Source organism: Chrysochloris asiatica, unplaced genomic scaffold, assembly GCF_000296735.1.
Source record: "Chrysochloris asiatica unplaced genomic scaffold, ChrAsi1.0 scaffold00012, whole genome shotgun sequence".
Lineage (NCBI taxonomy): Eukaryota > Metazoa > Chordata > Mammalia > Afrosoricida > Chrysochloridae > Chrysochloris > Chrysochloris asiatica.
Window position 1 is genome coordinate 7,553,267 of NW_006408530.1, and position 24,004 is coordinate 7,577,270.

At 39.3% G+C, this 24,004-nt stretch overlaps 1 protein-coding gene across 1 annotated transcript in view; it reads left to right on the forward strand.

Moving 5' to 3' along the window:
- The window catches only part of NEB (nebulin), a 261,077-nt gene that overhangs the window by 173,846 nt on the left and 63,227 nt on the right, over positions 1-24,004 (forward strand). Inside the window, 16 exon segments of the mRNA XM_006834547.1 lie at positions 453-650; positions 1,185-1,289; positions 1,935-2,039; positions 2,601-2,705; positions 5,178-5,285; positions 8,193-8,306; positions 8,659-8,856; positions 9,885-9,989; positions 10,870-10,974; positions 12,997-13,104; positions 14,164-14,271; positions 15,547-15,654; positions 16,203-16,307; positions 16,420-16,524; positions 17,805-17,903; positions 18,249-18,359. Of these exon segments, the coding sequence (XP_006834610.1) occupies positions 453-650; positions 1,185-1,289; positions 1,935-2,039; positions 2,601-2,705; positions 5,178-5,285; positions 8,193-8,306; positions 8,659-8,856; positions 9,885-9,989; positions 10,870-10,974; positions 12,997-13,104; positions 14,164-14,271; positions 15,547-15,654; positions 16,203-16,307; positions 16,420-16,524; positions 17,805-17,903; positions 18,249-18,359 (1,887 nt within the window).

The following is a 24,004-nucleotide window of genomic DNA, read 5'->3' on the forward strand; positions in this document are numbered from 1 at the left end:
TTGATGGTCCCAGGGACCTCCGCTCCTAGACTGAAAAATTAATCACTCCCCTCCTTGCTACAAAACATCTACCTTTACATTTCCAACCCTCACAATCAATCCTGATGACAACTATTCACTATTGTGTCACAAGAGACCTATCTGCATTTAGTCTTGGAAACTTCTTGATGGCTGTATACTCTCTTCATTTCCTTCCCTCTCTCACTACCAAAAACACTGTAAGGGCTCTATATTTGAAAAAGGGAGGAAGCACAAGGTCTCTACTCTGTGTTATAAAAGGATGGGGAAATTAAAAAATAAGAACAGCCTAATAAAACATATTGTTTCAAAACTATAGTCTGTTCTAAAGATACTGATTCACATTGGAAATGAAACTCTAAAAGAGTTTGATCTGAATAATTTACATTTTAATGCCTTTCTTATTTTTGTCTTTAAAAAATAATGCTCTTTAGTTGAACTACAGAAGAGACTATGAGGATACCAAAGCAAATGTTCATATTCCCAATGATATGATGAATCATGTGCTGGCTAAAAAATGCCAGTACATCCTCAGTGATCTGGAGTACCGGCACTACTTTCACCAGTGGACGTCTCTTCCAGAAGAACCCAATGTTATACGTGTCCGAAATGCCCAGGAGATCTTGAGTGATGTATGTCCTTTCTGCTTGACTCAATTACCTTGCCTTGATCCTTTATGTTCCCCATTGCCTTTATATTCATGAACTCTCCTTCTTTGCAAGACAAAGTGCCATTGATCACCAATTTTTGGTGTAAGAATCCTCTCTGAGTCTAGGGATATCTATGCTAAATACACATTTAATCTGTTTATCACTAGGCTAAGACTTAAGTGGAATCATGGTGTGGTGCTGTGGTTAATGCACTGGACTGAAAAGTCAATTTGAACTGCAAGGTTGGCAGTTCAAGCTCACCAGCGGCTCCTTGGAAACCCTATACAGGGTCGCTATGGGTCGGAACTGACTCAATGGCACTTAACAACAACCACAAAGACTTAAGTATTGCTCTCTTCCTAAACCAGGGCATTAAAGATCTTCCAGCTGTTGAGAAGCCTACCACATGACCTTTAAGCACTAAGCACAACTGAGTGTCAATAAGAAATAATCAAAATGCTCTATTGTAAATACTGTTGGTACCTATCAACTTTTGTTGTTCCTTCTTTCTTACAGAACGTGTATAAAGATGACTTGAATTGGCTGAAAGGCATTGGATGCTATGTTTGGGATACACCCCAGATCCTGCTTGCCAAGAAATCATATGACCTCCAGAGTCAAGTGAGTCAATTTTCCTAATAACTGACCATGGGTCTTTGGAATCCATGTTTCACCCAGTGGGCTGATGGTCATGCTGTCCCAGTGCCTGATCAGAGAAAGCTGATGTAATAGTGCATGATCAAGGTAACCAAAGGCTTCTCCCCAAAGAAACCTCCTGTGGTGGCCTGTTCTGGTGTTGGACCTTTGTAATCTGAACCTCTAGTTTGAGGCACTGGGTGTTTATAACAGTTATCTGGGAGGCATTCCATAGCAAATTACTATCAAGGTTCAGGTTAGCTTGCAGAGACTAGAAAACAAAAGCATAGATAAGTTTTTAAGGAAAGTAATGGATATTGAAACTTTACAGAATGTAGTTCTGCTCTGATAGGGCATGTCTAACAGAAAGTAGGAACTAATGGGCTAATGGTAAAGAGGAGCATATGAAGGAGATGATAGCAGAATGAAGAAAGAGATCGGACAAAGACCCAGATCCCACTCTTCATCAAGAAAGACTATTCACTTGGAATAGTCTGCTAGATAATAGAACAATAGCCTCATTTTTTAGTATTAAAGCAGAAAACCAGACATAAAGGCATATATGTTAGCCCTTATTGTAGCTGATGACAGACCAGAGACAATCTTTAGTGACGTTTGTTTTCTTCACAGATACAATACACAGCAGCAGGTAAAGAAAACCTACAAAACTATAATATGGTCACAGATACACCACTTTATGTGACTGCTCTTCAAAGTGGCATTAATGCCAGTGAGGTGAGTTTTCCTTGTATGTCTCTTCCCGGAACAAGCCACTTGTTGTCTTTCCATGATTTCAAACCCCAGCTGTGTACCAGTTCAGCCTGGTTCAGTCATGACCCGAGAAGCAACATCAGAATGGACATGTATTTTTAAAGTGTGTGTGAACCAACATGATAACTAGAACAGAAAAAAATTACTGGATGAAAACTTTCTAGAAATGTAATCTCCGTCTTAGAAAACAAGGGCAGTGCATGTTATTTAGCCACCAAATCTCCACTAGCCAACTGGGAAAGCTTCTATCTCAAAGATGGGCACACATGGCTTTGAATGTGTGTTGCTCTCAGGCCTGGCAATAATCCAGTGCCACACACCAGGCTCCTCTTCTGCCTCTCTCATTCCAGAACTTTAAACTGTAATTTTCTTGTTCCACATCATCTAAATTTTCAAATTTTGGGTATGTCCCATTTTGGCTTCATCAATGATGGCTGAATTGGTCCAAACTAGTTTGAAGCCCTGTTTCACATAGCAACAATGAATAACCTCCTTTTTTTTTTTTTCTTTCCTTTTTATCTGTAGGTGAAATATAAAGAAAATTATCATCAGATTAAAGACAAATATACAACCATTCTAAAAACAGTGGATTATGACAGAACCAAGAATCTGAAAAGTCTCTATAGCAGTGTAAGTTGATTTTTCTTTCCTCTCATATTTGCACCATCTTTTCCACCTTCAGAAACAATAAAATAATAAAGTGATGCCTCAAAGGTTTTCTAGCTTTTGCTCTGGGACTTCAAATTCTTATTTTGCCTCATAAATCCACCTCATTACAATTAAATAAGCCCTAATTAGAACATTGCACTTTTTCATACAGGTGACACAAATTCAGAAACCTGCTACTCATTGTTGGCAGGTACTGTTGAAGCTATTATTTGTTGACTCTGGCTTCTCCAGTAGCCAGTGACTAACAGACCAACAAAGCATTCTGGTTTTCCTCCTTTGAACTGGTTAACTCAACAAACAGTTTTATTACTTTTTAACTTATAGAAAGTTAGTATATACTTATATAGTATATAGTGCAGGCTTATAGAAAATGACCTAAAATAGTACAGAGAATTCTCAGCTATCCATCAACCATAATACAGTGATCAACACTAAGAAATTATCATTGTTGTAATACTACGATCTCAATCACATCTTGTACCCAGCTTTTCCACTAATATTCTGTTTCCATTCCAGGAGTCGATTTACGATCCCACATTGCACTTAGCTGCTATAGCTCCTTAGTCTCCTTTATTTGTAATCATTTCTCTGTGCTTCTTTTATAATTTTGCCACTTTTAAAGAATATTTGCAATTTACTTTGTATAAAGTCCTTCAAATGGGGTTCATCAGATGTCTCCTCATGATTAGATTTCAGTCATGCATTTTTGGTAAGAATGACCCAGATCTCATATATCCTTCTAGGTGGATCATATCAGATGGCATACGACAACAATAACTGATGACATTAGCCACGATCACTTGGTTGGTGGCATCTACCAAGTTTCTCCACTGCACTTACTGTTTTTCCTTTTTGCTTTGGAAAAATTACTTGGTGGAGATACTCTGAGTTCCTATTTCTCCTCAAACTTCCTCCTATATATTTCGGCATATAGTAGCGGGTCTTGCTTGTAACAATCTTTCCTGTGTTATATGTCTAACGGTGATTTTCTACTTCCCTCATTTCTTCTATGTTTATTAATCAGAAACTTTCTTTAAAGAAGAGTGTCCCTTACTCACTATTTCTTTCTTTAAGTCAGTGTGGGCTCATGAATTCTATGGGATGGAATATAAAATGTTTTTATTTACTTTTTTACTTAAATAATTTCATCTTTGAGGTTGGTTTTTAAGTCTCCTTGTCATAACCCCATTATTAAGGGGCTTAAAAAAAAAAAAGAAAGAAAAGCAAAAAAAACTACTTTACTTTCTTTCACCACAACCATTTAGTCAAAGTGCTATTTTCCAATATGGTTGTGTTGTGCATTTGGTAATACAAATAGGGTCATTTGTGACAGTTTGTACTCCATTTTGAACCCTACTCCCAACTTTTGTTTTTCTTTTGTCTTTTTTTAAATTTGCATGGAACAAAATTCACTCTTTTTGGCATTGGTAGCATGAGTTTTGACAAATGCATAGCCATGTATCTATTGCCACAGTCAAGGTTCAGAAACATTCCATCACCCACAAACTTCCCTCTGGAGGCTCCACCCTCCTACCTCTGGTATCTGCAGATGTGTTTTCTCTGTCCTTATAGCTTTCCCTCTTCCAGAAATGTCATATAAACGGAATCATACAATATGTAGTTTTCCAGTTCTGGCACCTTTATCTTGGCAAAATGTATTTATATATTATGCATGTTTCTACAAAACTCAATAGCTTGTGCCTTATTATTTCAGAATAAAACATTCCATTGTATGGATGCAGCAGTTTGTTTACTCATTCACAGGCTGAAGGACATCTGAGTTGTTTCTAGATTTTATGGCAATTATGAATAACACTGCTATAAACATTTGTGTGTGTGTTTTTTATGAACATAAATTTTCATCTCTCTTTGGTAAACACCTAGAAGTGGAAACAAACTTTTGACCTTGATTAGCTACAAAAGAACTGTTAGTTGCTGTTGATTTAATGACAACTCATGGCAACTGCATGTGTGCAGAGTAGAACTGCTCCATAGAGTTTTCAAGGCTGTGACATTTCAGAAACAGATTGCCAGACTTTACTTTAGAAGTACCTCTGGGTATGTTTGAACTGCCAACCTTTTGGTTGGTAGTCTAGCACTTAACTATTTGCACCACCCAAGAACACCTGGATAAATAAATTTAAAAATAAATGTTAGTGATCCTTATTCTCCAGGAATTCCTAGAACGACAGGGCCTCTGACACCTGGCAGCCTGTGATAATGTCCTATAGTAGAAAACAAAATAATGAACTATGAAATTATGATCTTGGCACTAAACCAGTTATTTTCTTAGGTATACTTGGGCCCTACAGAGTAAGAAGATCTGAAGGTTGGTAGGGAGTATCTGAGGACAGAAACAGAAGAGATCTGCTATTCTATAGCTAACCAGAATCCATTTCCCCATACTAATGAGAAACTTTTTCACCCCTACAGAACCTGTACAAGGAGGCCTGGGATAAAGTGAAAGCCACCAGCTACATTCTGCCTCCCAGCTCTGTTTCTCTGACACACGCGAAGAACCTGAAGCACCTAGCCAGCACCGTAAGTCAGACGTTCCCATCCCTCCTGCCCTTGCCTGCCCTCCACTCCCAGAACTGTTGCAGCTGATTCTTGTGCTGACCTATGGATAAGGCCATGGGGTATCCCAGCAAATAATCCTAGCTGCTTTGTCCTCACAATCTGTGCATTTACTGCTTCCTGTCAAGGGTACTGCCATCCAGAGAAAACTCCTGCACGCTACCAAGAAGGGCACAGATGGGACCTTGCAAGCTGCTGATATGCATATACTCTGTGTTTTAGCTAGAAGTGAGAAGAGACAGATGGCATAGTATACTATTCAAAATCGATTCTCTTTCAGTAGAATCCCATGGGCTTTTTGAGAAAAATAAAACAGTAAATGTCATACCTGTTGTTACACCATCCCCAAATAAATTATTTAAAAAGGGCATTTATAACTATTCAAAACAAGATTTTATAACTTTTTAGAATTCTACTCTTATAAGGCAGAATTTTCTTAGGTATATAAATATAATTGTGAAAAACTAGCAAGCTAAATCACATAAGCTATTTAAATATGACATAAATTTCTATGACCTTTTATACCTGAGATATTATAAATTCCCTATAACCTTCATTATAGTTCTAATAAACTTACTTTCTTTGTGTTTTTTTCCTACCAGAAACTTCAGACAGACAACTCTTCATTTTGAATGTTTTATATGAGTTAGGCCAGTATTTTTCAAACTTTGTTGACCATGATTCTCAGTGAGAAATTTATTTTATATTACAAGTCAACCCCCACACATATTTGTTGTTGTTGTTTAAGTGCCCTCCAAGTTGCTAAAAGTTTTCCCATAGAAGTTAGTTATGTATTATTTTTTTTAAAGAAAAACCCTGTTAAAGTTGGAATTCAAGGAATTTATTTCTTTAGTATTGCTGCTATTGTTGTTTTTGTTATGTGCTGTAGAGTTAGTTCTGATTCATAGTGACCCTATATAGGGTTTCCAAGGAGCAACTGGTGGATTTGAAGTGCCAACCTTGTGGTTTGCAGTCCAGTGCTAATCCTACAACACCATACCAGGAGTCCACACATATATACACAACTGAAATTTACCTTACTTCTCGCTGTCATAAATGGTTCACAGAAGAACACTTACCTTTTCACTACAGGCACTGTAGTTATTTTGATTTTATTCCATCCATTTAAATGCTAGTGACCTAGTGAATTGATTTTCATATCCTCTAATAGGCATGTTGTTGCTGTTGCTAAATGCCATCAAGTCTGCTCTGACTCATAGCAACCTTTTGAAGGATAATGTACTGGACCACAAAGTCGGCGGTTCAAACCCACCAGGGCTCCTTGGAAACGCCATAAAGGGTCACTTTGGGAACCAACTTAACAACACTTAACATCAACAACAATAAGGTTTCTGAGGAGCAGCTGGTGGGTTTAAACTGCTAACTTTATGGTTCACATTCCTTCAGCACCACACCAGGATAGAGGTGCACATTTTAGAAAAAGACTTCTTTGGACAATATATGGAATTAAACTAAAATTTTACCCAAAGAAAAAATTAATATACAGAATTTTGCTCCGACCCAATTCTATTTAGGAGATTAAAAACAAACTAGCACAAAGGAGTAAACTTTTCATTTGTGACAAGAAGTTTTGTGGGTAGGATTTAGAAAGTCTAGCAGAAGTGTTTTCTTTGTGTCACAAAAATAAGTCATAAAGACAGGAGTCTTGGCAAATTATTTTTGAAACTAGGAGGAATATAAAGAAATTAATCCTCGAAGAGAAGTCCAACCTTAGTTTAATAAGAGAAAAAAGTGTCTTTGAATGATACTTTCTTTATAGCTAAGCAATAGATAAGATGTAAGAAGCATGGGAACAAATGTTCTGGAAAATTCTGGTGGGTGTTTTAGTTGGCCTCCAGTCAATACAGGGCTTGACTAGAATTCTGACACAAATATCTGTTTCCTTTTTTTAAAACTGAGAAGTAGACCTCTGGGTTGTGAAAGAACTGAGATTGGGTCTTATTCACTGTAAGAGGCTTACCACTTCGGTCATATAATCTGGAAGCATTAATCAATATGTCAATATGGCTTGCCAACTAAATATGAATGCCTGAAAGTTAGTGTTCTCACAGATGTTGTTTATGTAGTATTTTTTAAAAACCCCATTGACACTGAAATTCAAGGAATTTATTTTTTAAATATTGTTGTTATGTGCCATAGAGTCAGCTCTGACTCATAGGTTTCCCAAGACTGTAAATCTTTGCAGCAGCAGTAAGCCTTATCTTTCTCCTGCAGAGTGGCTGGTGGGCTTAAACTGCCAACCTTGTGGTTCACAGTTGATTGTTTATCCTACAGAGCCATCAAGCTCTCATCTTATGTATTGTTGTTGTTGTTAGTGTTGTCAAATTAGTTCTGGCTCATAGCGACCCTGTGTAGAGTTTCCAAGAAGCTACTTGTGGGTTTGAACTGCCAACCTTGCAGTTAATAGTCCAGTGCTGATCCTACAGTGCCACACCAGTATTAGGCTGGTCAATTATTTTTAAAAGATTTTCAGTGTACATTTTAAGCGTAAACTTATAGTGTTTAGAAAAACATGCAATTATTACAAAAGAGATCATTTTTAAATTGCATAATTTAAAAAATGAATTTATTGTAAATAGCAGTAAAGCTACTAATGTTGGTTTAGGAGTTTTAATAGCAGTAACTAAAGTGATATAGTGCTTCACTATTTCGAACATCATTTTAATAATCTGTGGCAGGTACAGTATTTATTAGTGTTACACTTCTCTATACAGATGAGGAAACAATCCCAGAGATATGGTGACCTCAAGTTGGCTAGATCTTAGAGGCAGGCCATTTCCATGAAATCTCAGGTTCTTTGAACATTAGTCTCCAAAACTATTTTTCTTTCTTTGTACTTGTTCTCTATAGGTCAAATACCGGGAAGAATATGAAAAGTTCAAAGCTCTTTATACTTTACCAAAAAGTGTTGACGATGACCCGAACACAGCACGGTGCCTTCGAGTTGGCAAGCTTAACATTGATGTAAGTAATCCCAAAGACCTTGTGAAATAAAATTGAAACCAAGTGAAATAAAATTGAAACTAAGTGAAAATCCCCATGTTAGGAATCGGAACATTTTCTAGAAAACAATACACATGGCAACAAGTGTGCATAGATGAAGCAGACACACGTTATTTTAGCCCAGGCTTTTTTCCCTTGGTCTGAACTGATAGAAAGTGTTAGGAAATGCCAGGCCCCACCCTGCTCCCAAATGTAAGTTGCTGATGGTTAAAGGGTGGTTTCCCTGGCTTCTAGAATGTATGGGAAAAGCAGGTAGTATCGTGATGCCTCGCAGAGTTCCCTGTATAATTACCATGTTATTTTAACTCCTCAGCGTCTGTACAGATCAGTGTATGAGAAGAACAAGATGAAAATCCACACTGTGCCTGACATGGTGGAGATGGTGACTGCGAAGGATACTCAGAAGAAAGTCAGTGAGGTGGATTATCGCCTACACCTCCATGAGTGGATTTGCCACCCCGACTTGCAAGTTAACAGTCACGTCCGAAAAGTTACAGATCAGATCAGCGATGTAAGTCCACTGCTCCTGAAGCGTTCCCCTTCTAAGCTACCCAGAAAAGAAGAGACAGACTTGATTCTTTTCAGCTCTGCTTTTCTGTATATCCATGGGTCTGACTTGACTTGGGAGCTGTCTCTGCACACAGGGCCTTATGTACCAATGCTTCTGTACTTCCAACACCTGCTTCCTTGATGCTTTTTCCTTTTCATTTCACGAACTCACCTGTGCCCAATGTGTGCCTTATGTTTTTGTCTTTTAGTTTTATTGTTGTGAAAATACACATAACAAAAAATACACCATCTCTATAATTTCCACATGTATAATTCAGTGGCATTGAGTACTTTCTTCAAATTGTGCAGCTTTCACTATACTTTTTCAAATCATTCCATGATCATTAAGATAAACTCACTGCCCCCTAAGCAAAAATTCCCCTCTCCTTCCTCTCCTCACTCCAACCACTAGTGACTACAAAGATTATGTAATAATCTTTTATTTCTATATACCTGCTTATTCCAGATAAGTGAAATCATATAGTAGTCATCCTTTGCAACTGATTTATTTCACTCAGCATAAGCTATTCAAAGTTGGTCCATATTGTTTCACACAACAGGACTTGATTTCTCTTTGTGGCTTAGTAGTATTCCAGTTGGTGTATTTACATTTCTTTTATCCATTCATCTATTGATGCACATTTTTGGCTGTTTCTATTTGCCTTTTAACTATTGTGAAAAGTGCTGCAAATGAATATTTGTGTAAAGGTTTCTGATACATTCTTGTCTTCACTTCTTTGGGATATATACTTGGGATTCAGATTGCTGTGTTATACAAGGAGGTTTCAAAACACTCATGAAATAACTGCAATATCTTTTCATTCCATTTTTCCATGATTTTTTTACCCTTATATGGTAGTTCTATGTTCTACCTTTTTCAGGAACCATAAAACTCTCTCCACAGTGGCCTTGCCGGAATGTGTATGTGTTTTAAGTGTTAAAATTATGGTTAAATTATTTTTAATTCTTTCCATCTCTTGAAACCTCTAGATTGTATACAAGGATGACCTCACCTGGCTGAAAGGCATTGGTTGCTACGTCTGGGACACTCCTGAAATTCTTCATGCCAAACATGCCTATGATCTACGCAATGATGTGAGTTTGCCTTTATTTTTTAGAATATTCCCATCCCTATGTAGGCTGGACCCAAGAGGTTTTTTGTTGTTTGGTACCATGGAGTTGACTCTGACTCATAGTCATTTATGCACAACAGAGCGAAATACTGCTCAGTCCTGCACCATCCTCACAAGACTCCCCAAGGGAGAGTCTATAAAATAGGGGCACTGCTGAAGATGCACTAGTTAAATGTGGTTTAAGTGGGTTTGAGGGTGTCTGAGCTGGAAAAAGATGCTAAGGAACAGAAAGCAGCCATTTAAACATAAAGTCAATTGGTAATGCTGTCTCAGGATAAAGAAAGGGTACCTGGTTCTTCTACCCACCTTTAGGTTTATTTTGGAAAATGGAGCACATAATTCTCATGCAAGAAAATCTCATAAGTTAAGGGTGATATTATAGAAAGGCTATATTTATAATAGTAGTCCTGGTATGGTGCTGCATGTTAATGCAGTGGACTGCAAAGATGGTTTGAACCACAAGGTTGGTGGTTCAAGCTTGCCTGTTGCTCCTCAGAAATCCTATACAGGGTCGCTATGAGTCAGAACCAACTCATCAGAACTTAATGACAATATTTATAATGAGTATATTTGCTAGGAAAATCCTTGATTAATACTGTAATCACAATTTCAGTAAGAAAGTTAAGCTTCTAGAAAATAGTTCAAGCCCTCAAGAAGACTCTCCATATGACTATACACAATGACTAGACAGATTGTTGCAGAATTCAGACGCATTCTATAGTTAGTGCTGATGAATATAAATCCCAAAAGTTCAGTCATTCCCAGTCCCTGTGATAACTAGTAATTTCTGGTTTAGTCTAATGAATGGTCCCAACATGTTCTTGGTTTCTTTCTCTTGGCAGATCAAATACAAAGCTCATGTGCAGAAAACAAAGAACGATTACAAGTTGGTCACTGATACACCAGTTTACGTCCAAGCTGTCAAAAGCGGGAAACAGCTAAGTGATGTAAGTGTTCACTGGGGAAGTTGCTTTGAAAAGTGTTGGCTGGAAGGGGAAGATAGTGGGTAAGACATGTCCAGAAATAAGACCGGGTAAGCAGCAGTGGCAAAAACTAAAGGCTGGGTCGTGCCACACTTTCTCTAACAGGGAAACCAGAATTGATGCTTTGTTTTCTAAAACCTGATGTGTTTAAGTAGTGCCCTGAGGTGAAGTCATAACTCGTCTAAATGTATGAACTACTGTGTGGTTTAGAACTTCAAATATTGCTTGTTATAAACTTGTGTCATGAACAGCAGTTTGTATCTCACTATCTAGACTTTCTAATAATTTACAGTAAACTACGGTAGAATAGGAGTCCTCGTGTGGTGCTGTGGGTTAATGTGTTGGACTGCAAAGTCAGTTTAAACTGCAAAGTCGATGGTTCAAGCTCACCAGCCGCTCCTTGGAAACCCTATATAGGGTAGCTATGGGTCAGAACTGACTCGACGGCACTTACAACAAAACGGTAAACTAGAAATCCCTGGTGGCATAAATAGTTGAGCATTCAGCTACCACTAAAAAGGTTGGCAGTTCAAATCCACCCAAAATCTCCTCAGAAGAAAAGTGTTGGCAGTTTACTTCCAGAAAGTTATAGGCATTGAAACCCTATGAAGCACAGTGCTACTCTATAGCACATGAGGTTGCCATGAGTTGGCATTGATTCAACTGATTCTGGTTATGGTTGGGTTATTATGGTAGAATAAGAAGCAATTAAGTTTTGAAGTTAGAGATGTGGATTGTAATCCTGCCTCTATGATATATAATCTTTTTTGTTGTTGTTGTTAAGTGCCATCGAGTCAGTTCCGACTCATAGCGACCCAGTTAGGGTTTCCAAGGAGCAGCTGATGAGTTTGAACCAATGACCTTGCAATTCAAACCAACCATACGATCCAGTGGTTATCCTACAGCACCACACAAAGACTCCATGTAATCTTTGAGGCCTGTGAAAAGCGCCTAATCCCTTTGATCCTCAGCATCCTTCTCTGTAAAATAGGAAAATGTATACAAAGCACCCACTATAATGCCAGTAGAGTCCTGGTGTGACACTATAGGACAAGCACTGGACTTCTAACTGCAGGTCAGTGGTTCAAACCCACGAGCTGATCCTTAGAAACCCTATACAGGGTCTCTATGAGCTGGAACCAACTGATCAGCATTCAACATGCACTCATAAATGTCTGAAAAAGTCTTGGAGTTTCCATGCATTAAGTGGTGGTCTACTAATGGAGTCCTGGTGTGGCACTGTGGGCTAATGAGTCAGACTGCAAAGTCATTTGAACTACAAGATTCGTGGTTCAAGCTCACCATCTGCTCCTTGGAAACCCTATACAGCGTCACTATGGGTCGGAATCAACTTGACGGCACTTAACAACAACAACAACAACAACTAATGGAAAGACTGGTGTTCCAAAGCTGCCAGCTGCTCCATCTGCTTCTATAAAGTTCTATGAAACCCTTTTTAAGCAGTTCCAATCTGTCTTATATAGGGGTCGCTACGAGTCAGAATTGACTTGACAACAGTGCATTTGATTTTGGTTTAATAAGTCTAACACAGAGCAGGCAAAGCAAGAAGGGCTTCCAAGGCTGTAAATCTTTACTGGAGCAGAAAGCTTCAACCTTGTGGTCAGCAGTTAAGTGATTTTCCTAACATGCCACCAGGACTCCTTTTTAACCCTACCAGTTAATAAATAAACATTCAATCCATTGGTGATTGAAACATTAAAATATTTTGGAATGTCTCATGGTAAAACACCCACTCTTGTGCTTCTTACATCTCTTCCACTTAGTTTTCAGTATGGCTGTTCATGCCCTGGATCTGATCCTATGGACTAGACACAGTAGTATATAAAATCGTTTTCGAGGCAAAGTGAAGCAGCTACCATTTAAAATATTTTTGTTTTAAAGAGAAACTTGAGTTTCCATTTACTTTGTACTTTCTAACAATGTTGACTTGGTCTGAATTGGTCTCCACTTTCCCTCTCCACCCAGGCTGTCTACCATTACGACTATATACGCAGTGTCAGAGGCAAAGTTGCTCCAACCACCAAAACTGTGGATCTGGACCGTGCCCTGCATGCTTACAAGCTCCAGAGTGAGGTGAGCAGTGGGAACCTAACATCTGGTAGAAATCTAGGCTGGAGAGGCCATTGGCATTTGTTGAAGCGAACTTGGCTTGGACAGCTTCTCAGCTTGATGTCGTAATACTATTCTGTTCTAATGAGTTGGGAAAGAAGAAGAAGAAGAAAAAACAAAACAAAACAGAGCCTAGACTGTCTTCCCTCTTTGCTGCCAGGATTCTCCCATTAAGCAAGCAATAAGTATTTTTTAAGCAATATCTGCAAGTTAAAAAAGAGGAGAGAAAATCTACTATCTTTATTCTTAGAAACCTTAAAATCAAGTTGGGAAAGACAAGGCGCATAATCATAAAAGGCTACTCACAATAACAAGAAATACAGCGAGAATTTGCTGTTAGAATCCATAAAAGAAAGCATCTAAACCCAATCCACATATACCCTATTCTGTACGAGCCAAGGTGCTGTTGGGTCTCTTGTAATGCCATTCTCTTGTGTTGAATGTTAAAAGTAATTTGTTTGTTTGTTTTTTTAACATTTTAAATACTCTTCTTAATCCTGTGGTCCCTTGAAAGACACAGCATTTAAGGTCACAGACAGAGCTCCTATTTGCTTTTGCCCTGGATATGAGCATTGTGGTCTTTCTATAGTTTGGTATCAAGATACTGTGTTTATGTGTGTATACTGGGTGGGGGTATTCCAAATGTGTGCCTGCCTCAGGGATCGGTGATGTCTTAATATCACCTAAGAGTGGTGTTAAGGACAGAAACGGCACTTGGTTGTCTGCTTTGTCAACTTTCCCCAAATTTCTGCTAGGTGCCATGTAGTCCATTGGCCATATGGAAACATATAAGGCTTACTGCCTATAAACCCCTTCATCAGTTCCTCTTGTTTTTCTGAAACAACAGGTAAAGAGTAGTCTTAATTCTTAGAATTTATTTACTTTCTTCCTGAAATCCGTTCAGGGAGCATGAGCATTTAAGCATCTGATAAAAACTTAACATGGGCTAGATGTGGTTTTTTTAATACCAATTGGTCATTTGATGCCAGATGTCATTAAACCACCTCTTCCTCATTCCGGCAGAACCTGTACCGACGATCTGGCTTGCGCTACCTGCCCACTGGATATCGACTTCCAATCGATACCCCTCACTTCAATCACAACAAGAACACTCGCTACATGAGCAGTTATGTGAGTGGTTTTCTCTACATCAAGATGGAGTGGGGTGGGGCGCTAATATTCATTAGTAACCTATTCTCATCTCCTCTCCCTGTATCGCATCCTGAACGTCCAACATGATATCATAATGGGAAGCAGAACCTTTTCTAGGAGTACTATGAAAGTGGTAGTTCAGTGGTGCCTGCGTAGCCCAGTGGGCTAGGATAAGATGTTCATAGGATTACACCTGCATGGACTAGTTACCTTGAGTCAGAGCCCATGGCTGCCATGATGCCTCTACTTTTGCTGGCCTAAACATTGCAGCATGCCAAACCATACAAAGCCATGTACCAAAAGAGCAACTATCACATTGCTTCTGATATATGACAGTAGTTGTCATCTTCCTTCTGCTATGTTCATATAATGTCACCATGTTCCTTTGAAATGAAAAGACTTCTTTCTGATACTTATTTCACCACTTACTCTCTGTGCCAGGTTCATAAGGGTTGATAGGCTTTCCTTACTATTAGTCTGCCTAGGTGCTGGTTTTCATAAGAACCATCCCTACTTTTTAAAAAACCTAGTTGGGACTTGATGCTTTTATTCCATGGATAAAGCCCAGATAAAATTTGGCTATCCCATTGACCCTATCCTGCAGACTATACCTACCAACCAGCCATCATCTGAAGAGTAAGCTTGCCCTTCCATCCTTCCCTTGGTTGGTATTGTTGTTGTTGTTAAGTGCCGTTGAGTTGGTTCTGACTCATAGCAACCCTGTATAGGGTTTCAGAGGAGCGGCTTGTGAGCTTGAACCATCACCTTGTGGTTCAAATGGACCTTGCAGTCCAGTGCATAATCTCAAACCTACCCACCAGGCACAGTCTAATAGACTGTGGCCTAATAATGCATTTCTTATGGTACTGAGTCATGAGTCTAACAATATATCATTTTATTAATCTGTCTAGAACACCATTCATCAGAATTTGAAAGATTTTCTTGTTCCTACTCTGCATTTCTTAATTTCTTAGCTACATTGGAGTTAAAAAAATTTTTTTCCTTATATTCTGTATACTTATGTGCAAAGAAATTTTATCTAAACAAAATTGAGTTTTACTCCTTTCTGGATATGACTTTATTAGCCAACAAATGTTTTTCAAGACTTGGATTAATATTGAAATAATGTTCATGGCTTCTCTTTATGCTGAATGTTGAGCAAGTTTCCAATGGAAGTGACACTGCTTTCCTATTGGAGAAATTTAATACTGCTGTTTACCCATCATTGATTTCACCTGACGTTGTTTTTTGCAGTTCAAGTACAAAGAAGTTTATGAGCACATCAAGGCAAATGGGTATACACTTGGCCCCAACGATGTTCCATTTGTCAATGTCCGGAGGGTCAACAATGTTACCAGTGAGGTACTGTGAATACTAATTCTGTGAGAGACAGTGAATCTCAAAGCCATGACTGTGTTTGAAATGCATTAAGAATTAATTGTATTTCAGCTGTAAACTTAACAAGGTGGGGTTTTTTTTGTCACCATTTTTGTACTGATATACTTTGACCATTGTTTTCTATCATTTATAATGCCATCAAGTCTCATGAGTCAGTTCCATGTTTTATAACACAATTTTTTTCCAAAGAAAAACAATCCCTATTTTGACATATGTAATAAAAAATCTTTAATTTTATTGACTCATGATCATTTGTTCCACACAAGCCATTGGTTTGTATGTCTGATCCCGCTAACTAACCATTTGATAGAAAGTGGAAGACTTGGTGCTCAGATTCTTCATCTTAGCAAAATAAGTGTCTTTATCTCCTTTTTTCCTGGTCTCAATCACTTTTCCTGTCTCCAAACTTTCCTTCCATGGCTCTTTATGTAAAATATCTTATTGTTAATTAATCAGTAGATGCCCTGATTATCTTACAATAAAGTCCTGCAATGGTTTTTCCTCCAATGCAGAGACTGTATAGAGAACTATATCACAAATTGAAAGACAAGATCCACACAACTCCCGACACGCCTGAAATCCGCCAAGTCAAAAAGACACAAGAAGCTGTCAGTGAGGTGGGTATTTTCTTAGTGGGAAGGGAGGACTATGAACCCTGGGATGAATGTCAACCATTTGGTCTCTAATGTGTGTGTTTCTTGTTTTGTTTGTTGTTGTTGTTTTCTTCAGTTGATCTACAAATCAGACTTCTTCAAGATGCAGGGTCACATGATATCCTTACCATATACACCGCAAGTGATTCATTGCCGCTATGTGGGAGACATCACCAGCGATGTAAGTGTCTCAAAAACATCTTTCCGGTGGGGTCACACCTTACCAAGAGTCAGGCTTGCTCTCAGTTTTTAAGCCAACTAGTGCTCTTTGGACACCCTTTTCCACTGAACACTTCCAAACTGGGTGCACTTCTGGGGGGTAAAATAGTATGGAAGCCATGAAGTCAATTCCAACTCAAGGTGGCCCTGGTGTGTCAGAGTAGAACCATGCTCCATAAGATTTTCAATAGCTGCTTTTTCAGAAACGTAGTGCTTGGCCTTTCTTCCAAGTTGCTCTTGGGTGGATGGGAATGACTAATCTTTTCATTATAGGCAAGCCTGTTAGCCATTTGTACCACCCAGGGTTCCAACATGGAAAACAGAATACTGCATTTCACCAGCTATGAAAACAGCATAAAGAAGACCAATTGGAAAATTAAAGAATTTCTAACCACTGGTCCACATTCAACACTGAGTCATTACCTTGCTCTCTAATTGGTTTCTGTCCCACATCATGTTTAGTATCTTTTTGCTTTCCAGTCCTACTCTCAGCCCCTCTAGAAACTTCTTAGTGCCAACATTTTCAATCCACCTTGGACATTTTATTCTCCTAAAACACCCTTCCATCCACTCTCTGGTTCTTCTCTAACCAATATTATAGTAAAATAACAGCAGAGTTCTCTCCTCAGCACAGAGTTCAGAGATTTCAATGTAAGAAAAATAACAACCACTCTAATTTATTTAAGGGCAAGTAATCTAAGATGGGAGACCTAGTGTGGTGCTGTAGGCTACTCACTGTACTGTTGACCACAAGGACAGTGGTTCAAACTCACCAGTCACTCCTTGGATACCCTATACATGATTGCTATGAGTTGTAACGGACTCAATGAAACTTAACAACAACAATCTAAGATGAGGAGACTTTGGTTTGCTTACTTTGAGCTGCAATCAGGAAAGATAGATCTCTAGACAAAGACCTCATTGTTGGTAAAGTAGAGGGTCAGAGAAAAGGAGGAAATCCCTCCATGTGATAGCCAAAGCAATGGACTCAAACATGGCAACAATAGTGAAGATGGCCTAGGAATGGGCAACATTTACTTCTATTATCCATAAATTAATTCACTGTGAGTCAGGGCCAACTTGATGGCACTTAGCAAAAACCGCAAACTAAAACTACAAGATGGGTATATAGAACCAAAATGAAAGATATATATGTATTTTTTTTAATGTCACTCCTTTGTTTTTTTTGTTCTTGATTTATTTTTGCTTATAGCCAGTCATGTTTCTGATTTTTATCTGCAGATTAAATACAAAGAGGACTTGCAGATGCTAAAGGGCCTGGGTTGCTTTCTGTATGACACTCCTGACATGGTCCGCTCCCGGCACCTGCGGAAGCTGTGGGTAAGTGTACATCTTCAGAGTCCACAATACCTCCACACAATGATCCATGCATCCCATCACCAGCTGCAGAGTGTTGGGCAGAGTGAATCTGTACCTGCAGCTGCTTTTAGGGGATCATCTCCCTTTAGCCCTCCAGAAGTGGTCATGAGTCACTCAAGATGATCTGCTTCCTGTAAAAGAAGTATATTTGTTAAATGACAGTGATTTTTGTTTCTGCATAGAACAAATGGAAGAGTTCCTTATACAAACCAGCTATTTGGAAGCAAATGTATGACTAGGAGTCATTTCTATGATTCATCATCTTGTATTTCTGCTGTTGTTGTTTGTTTGTTTGTTTTCTTTTAGTCTAATTACGTGTACACTTATAATGCAAAGAAGACGCGTGACAAATACAAAGTGGTGCTCGACACACCAGAATACAGAAAAGTGCAGGAACTGAAGACACACCTGAGCGAGGTAAGGACACTTTGCCTGCCACTACAAATCAGCCAACTTGACCAAGAAAGACTGAATTACTTAAAAAAACAAAAGATTTTTAGTTCCTCTAGTCATCATTTGGAGTCCTGGTGTGGCACTGTAAGATAAGCACTGGACTGCTAACTGCAAGGTCAGTGATTCAAACCCACCGGCTGCTCCTTGGAAACCCTATATAGGGTCTCTGCGAGTCGGAACCAACTCAGAGGCACTTGAAAACAACAACAGTGATCATTCATCAAGCTGTAACAATGGATAAATTATTTCCTATCCCTGAGCTAAGCTATGAAGTGGCCTCTATATCTGAGCAGGTCTATTGGCATCCCTTTGCCTACATATGTCTATTTTGTCCCGTTTTGGTAAAAGGATGCTATTGATACGTGTCCTACCCATGGCTAGGATTGCTGAGAGTTTACATGATAAGTGGTTTTGCAGATTAGAAAAGCGCTCTGCCTTCAGAAAACCTAAGATGTTCAAAGAATTGCTACGGGTCAGAACCAACTCAATGGCGATGGATGGCTTTGGTTCTGCCCTCTATCCAAACTGGATTTCTTATGTTAAAACTCACTCTCATAAAGCAAGAACCCAAACTGTGGTTGTACCCTGTTTAAAAGTCTTCGGTGACACCCTGCTGCCCCTGCAGTAAATTCAAAACTACTTTCGAAGCTACTTAGTTTCATTGTCTCCTGCCCACCTGGCACTGAGGCCTCACATCTCTCTGCCAGCTACAAAAAAAAGTTTGGTAATTGAAAGTGTTTATTCTCATCCCTGAGATAATTTTATTTTTGGCTATCTGGCTTGAGGATTTTTTTTTAATGTTTTATTGTGAATTATGTGATAGTTTACATGGGAGAACATTAGTTTTACATTCATCCTATTGTATATCATTTCATTGCCATGGTTACAATCCCCTCCATGCATCATCAACCAACCAAAGGGTATACCCTGCAAGTCTGCCTCCCCAACCTCCACCTCGTCATCAGCACACAGCCCCTCCCTCTCTGGATCTAAAGTCCCCAGCTGCTCCATCTCTCCAAGTCATCGTCTCTGCCTCCATCTCAGGCATCACTGCTTCTCTGGGTAGGGTCCCGCTCTCTGCTCTTCTCCCTTCATGGTCCCAGGGACCTCAGCTCCTAAACTGCAAAGTTAATCACTCCCCTCCTTGCTACAAAACATCTACCTTTACATTTCCAACCCTCACAAGCTGTCCTGATAACAATTATTCACTATTGTATCACAAGAGACCTATCCACATTTCCTTTCATCAGCCCCACCTAGACAGATTGGATACTACTCAGTGGAGATTCTATCTTCCTCCATGCCCACTGGATTTAGGTTTCCTCTTGAAAGCTTATAAGCCAGTCACTTCTTGCCTTTGTAGCACCCCCACTTTGGATAGCCAATGTCTAAGTGGCCCATCCCTGTCTACTCTGTGTATGGAGGGGGTGGGAATGATCCTTGCTGTAAAGATTTGTTCCCTCTTTTGAGCTACTGCATCCCTAGTGTAGGTCAGGTTCATCAAATTGTATTCGATTACTCTTTTTTTCCTCTTCTTTTTTCTTCTAGTTGAGTTCTGATCATCCAGTCATTGAAGCCAGATCAAGTGGGTATTATCTGAAAGTGTGGGTGTTTTTGTGCATATGCCCTCTCTTCTTATCAGCTGGATGCTTCACTCTCCACTCTAGTCCTCTGTGACTATGTCACTGACTCTGGGCTCAAGAGTCCCCAGGTCTTGCCACACTGCTGGCTAACCAGGTCTCCCTCAGGTTCACAGGGGTCTAATGAACGTTGTAGGGCTTAGCTCGCCACTTCATTGCTATTTTTCCCTCACTTCGTTTTATCAGTGACTTATGTAGTCATCAATCAGAGTGTGTATTCCCATTGAGTCTTAGTCTTGGAAGGAGGGGTTGTTCTGAGGAGACCCAACCACTTGCCTTTATGTCTCCTGGGCGAGCAACTTGCTTGTTCTTGTAGTAATCAGTCTGTCTGCCTATATTGTTTTGTATTTTTCCTGTCATCTTTCTTTCAAAGAAGCATCTTCTGTTCTTCTAGCCACTCCAGGCTGGTCTGCCCATCCTTTCAAGTGGAAATTTCACACCTCTGAAGATTCTGGATGCTGTTCAGGATTCCACCTATAGTCTTATGTAATGCAGAGGCTCCACAGGAAACTTCCTTCACTGGGCACGTTGTAGCCCCATTTTAGGTATTCCAGTCAGTTATAGGCAGAAGATGGACTTACAAGCTTTCTGTGATGATATTTCTGGCTATTCCTTTCTCTCCCCCTCAGTGTCTATTTTATAATGATATGCAAAGGAAACCAAGATTCAAAAGATAGCCAAGCATCTTAACATTATTTCCCCCCTTTTCCCCAGTCCAACCATGTCTCAATCCCTGTATCCCTGAGCCCTGTTGTTCCAAGGTTGTGCATACATCATTCTTTATCTCTGTCCCACTTAGCCCATGCAAAACTGCCTAATTGTTCTCCCATCCGCTTTGTACTTCCGTTCCCCTCTCCCTTCTTGTATATTGCCCCCCTTCCCAGCACCCAAAATATCCTGTGTCTGTTCCCTGTCCGGTGCTCCACCTTCCCCTCCCTCCCCTCACCCCACTCCCCACATCCCAGCAACCAGGAAAGAATCCCCACCCCCACCTTTAGTATGGATTATTTTTCTTAGTCTTTCACAGTAGTGGTCCTATGCAGTATTTCTCCTTTTGTGACTGACTAATTTCACTGGGTTGAGAATTATTTGAAACTTTAATTTCTTCTCTTCCAATTTCTATTGGGATTTTGTGCATATTATACATCATTACCAACTTCCACATGGGTGTTTCTCAGTGGTGCAGTTTCTTCCACACTTGCCTGACCATAAGAACTTTAGTAGTCTTCACTTGATCCAAGCCAGGATGTAGAAGATCTGGGGTAGGAACTGAAAATCTGTTTTTAATAAGAACCCAGTAGATTTTTAGAATCAGGAATATTTGAAAAACACCAACTTAGTAAAAAATGTTGATGCCATAAAGTAGTTCAAGTTATTGACTTTTAAACTAACTGCCTTTGTACTGTGTTGATTGTTGGCATATATAGATTTATAGTATTTTAAAGTATACTGAAGCAAGGATGTTGTCTCAAGAAGCCTAAGCAATGCATACCTATGTTAAGGAGGAATATAGCACAAAGGTAATTATAGAAACCTCATTAAACAGTTGGATTTTCATCCCAAATTTACTTCCAGTTAGTTGTGTGACTTTGTATAATTCACCATGTCAGCACTTGAGTTTCCTGTGCTAGAGAATTGGGCTAGATGGGGAGTTGGACTCCTTTTAACTATAATATTCTGTGAGTTTGTTGATTTGATTTATGAAAAATCCAACCTGGAAGAAACATCACATTTTCATTCAGTTTATCTCTTTTCTTTCAATAGTAATACCAAAAAACAGTCCCAAGAGGATGAGCCACAATTTATTTTAACCTGGATTTGCATATAACTTATGTTTAAAGAAATGAACATGTGCACATATATGCATATTTGTAATTTTTTTTTTTTTAACATACCATCAGTTCTGTTGGCAGTTAGATCTCTGATTAGAATTTATCTGTGCTTCATTTGGTTTCTCTAGTTTTCTGTAATCTACTAAAGTCCCTTTAACAATTATTGTTGTTGTTATTAAGTGCCATCAAGTCCAAGTCAGTTTTGACTCATGATGACCCTGTATTAGGAGCATCTGGTGGGTTTGAACCACCAACCTTTCGGTTAGCAGTCTAGTAGTTACCCTACAGCATCACACCAGGAATCCCAACATTTATTAGAAGACAGCATTTATAAGGAGACAACTATTTTTCAGGCCCTTTGTCTAAGCACACTGTGCTAACAGGATGATAGAACTGAACCCCAGCACTAAATAAGCAAATAGTGTGGAAGAAGAGACAGACATCAATATGATCAGCATTATATTATAAGAACAGTCAAGAAAATATGAACTCTAGAAGTTTCCCAAGCAGATAAGAGGGAGAAGAACATTCTAGTTGGAAGGGGCAGTTTATACAAATCAGCATACGAGCTTTTGACAGTGAAAGTTATTTTTGAAAAGTTATTTTTGAACATTGAGAATCGAGGCAAGAAGTATAGACAGGAGTCAAGTTTTGTAGCTTCCTACTTGGAATCCTAGAGTGGCACCGTAGGACCAGCACTGGACTGCTAACCACAAGGTTAGTAGTTCAACACTACTAGCCACTTTTGAAAACACTATTCAGGGAATTTATGAGTCAAAACTGACTCAACAGCACTTAACAACAACAATAACACCTGGCTATATTAGTGGAGTGACTCCTTTGGGTAAGTACTGGACAGGAAACCACAAAGTTGGCCGTTCAAGCCCACCAGCCTCTCCATGGGAGAAAGATGAGGCTTTCTGTTCCCACAAAGATTGATAGCTTCCGAAACCCTATATAAGGTCACTATGGATTGCAACTGCCTTGCTGGTACTTAACAATAACAATAACAATAACTTGGCTATATTAGTCATCTTGAACTTGATGAGAAAAGAAGAAAAGAAGCTGAGCTAGGCAGTAGCAGTGGGAACAGAAAAAAGGGGACGTATTTAAGGGCTATCAGGAAGTGAAAAGCCCTGATTTTGTGACCATTTTGATGTGGAGGATGAAAGAAAAGGAGTCTAGAATGACTCCTCACATTTTCTGGACTGGGAATCTGAGAGATTAAAGAGCCTTTTAACAAAATAGAGAAAATAGGAGAAGAAGCAAATTTTAGGTAGGGATAAGGAGTAATATGAATAATTCAATGGTGAGCATGATGAGTCACCCAAGTCTGCACTTGGAGAAAGTGGGGCATGTAGATTTGGAAGTTGTCAGTCTGAAAGAGATGGCATGGTTGAAATAATCCATTGGAATGAGGTGACGGAGCCAAGCCTTAAATCCTAGGTAATGGCAGTTTGGGGAGGACTGGAAAGATAACAGAACTGTAGTGGAAGATTAAGGAGTGCCCAGGAAGATTGTGTGGCCCTGTGGGTTAATGTGCTGGACTGCAAAGTCACTTTGAACGAGAAGGTCGGTGATTCAAGCTTACCAGCCACTCATTGGAAACCCTATTCAGGGTCTCAATGGGTCAGAACTGACTCGATGGCACTTAACAACAGGAAGATTGGAGGCCTCCCAGAGGAGAATGGTGGAATGGCAGGCAGAGAAGGGCGTTTCAGGAAGGAAATGCAGAGGCATTCACCAGATCTGGCTCTCATAAAACTTACGGTAACCTTAACAAGTGTGGCTTCATTGGAGTGGTTGAGTGGAAGCCAAACTTTCTCCTTAAGACATTAATCAAAAGAGAAAACACAGAGAACAAAACATAGACTGCTTGGCTGCACAAGAAAGAGATTACGTCATTAACTTGAAGCAAAGGGCTAATGGAGAGACTTGAGTCTTTGGGCAGATAAAGGGTGAAAGCTGGAAGAACAAGAAGAGTTGGAGATATGGAGGGGAAAGGGTTAATTGCTGGAATAGAGTCCAAAAACAAACAAACAAGAACAGGACCAAAATACCTCAGGAGATCCGAATCATGGACAAGGCACAGAATGTCTCTAACTTTGTTGTTGTTATTAATGCCATCAAATTAGAG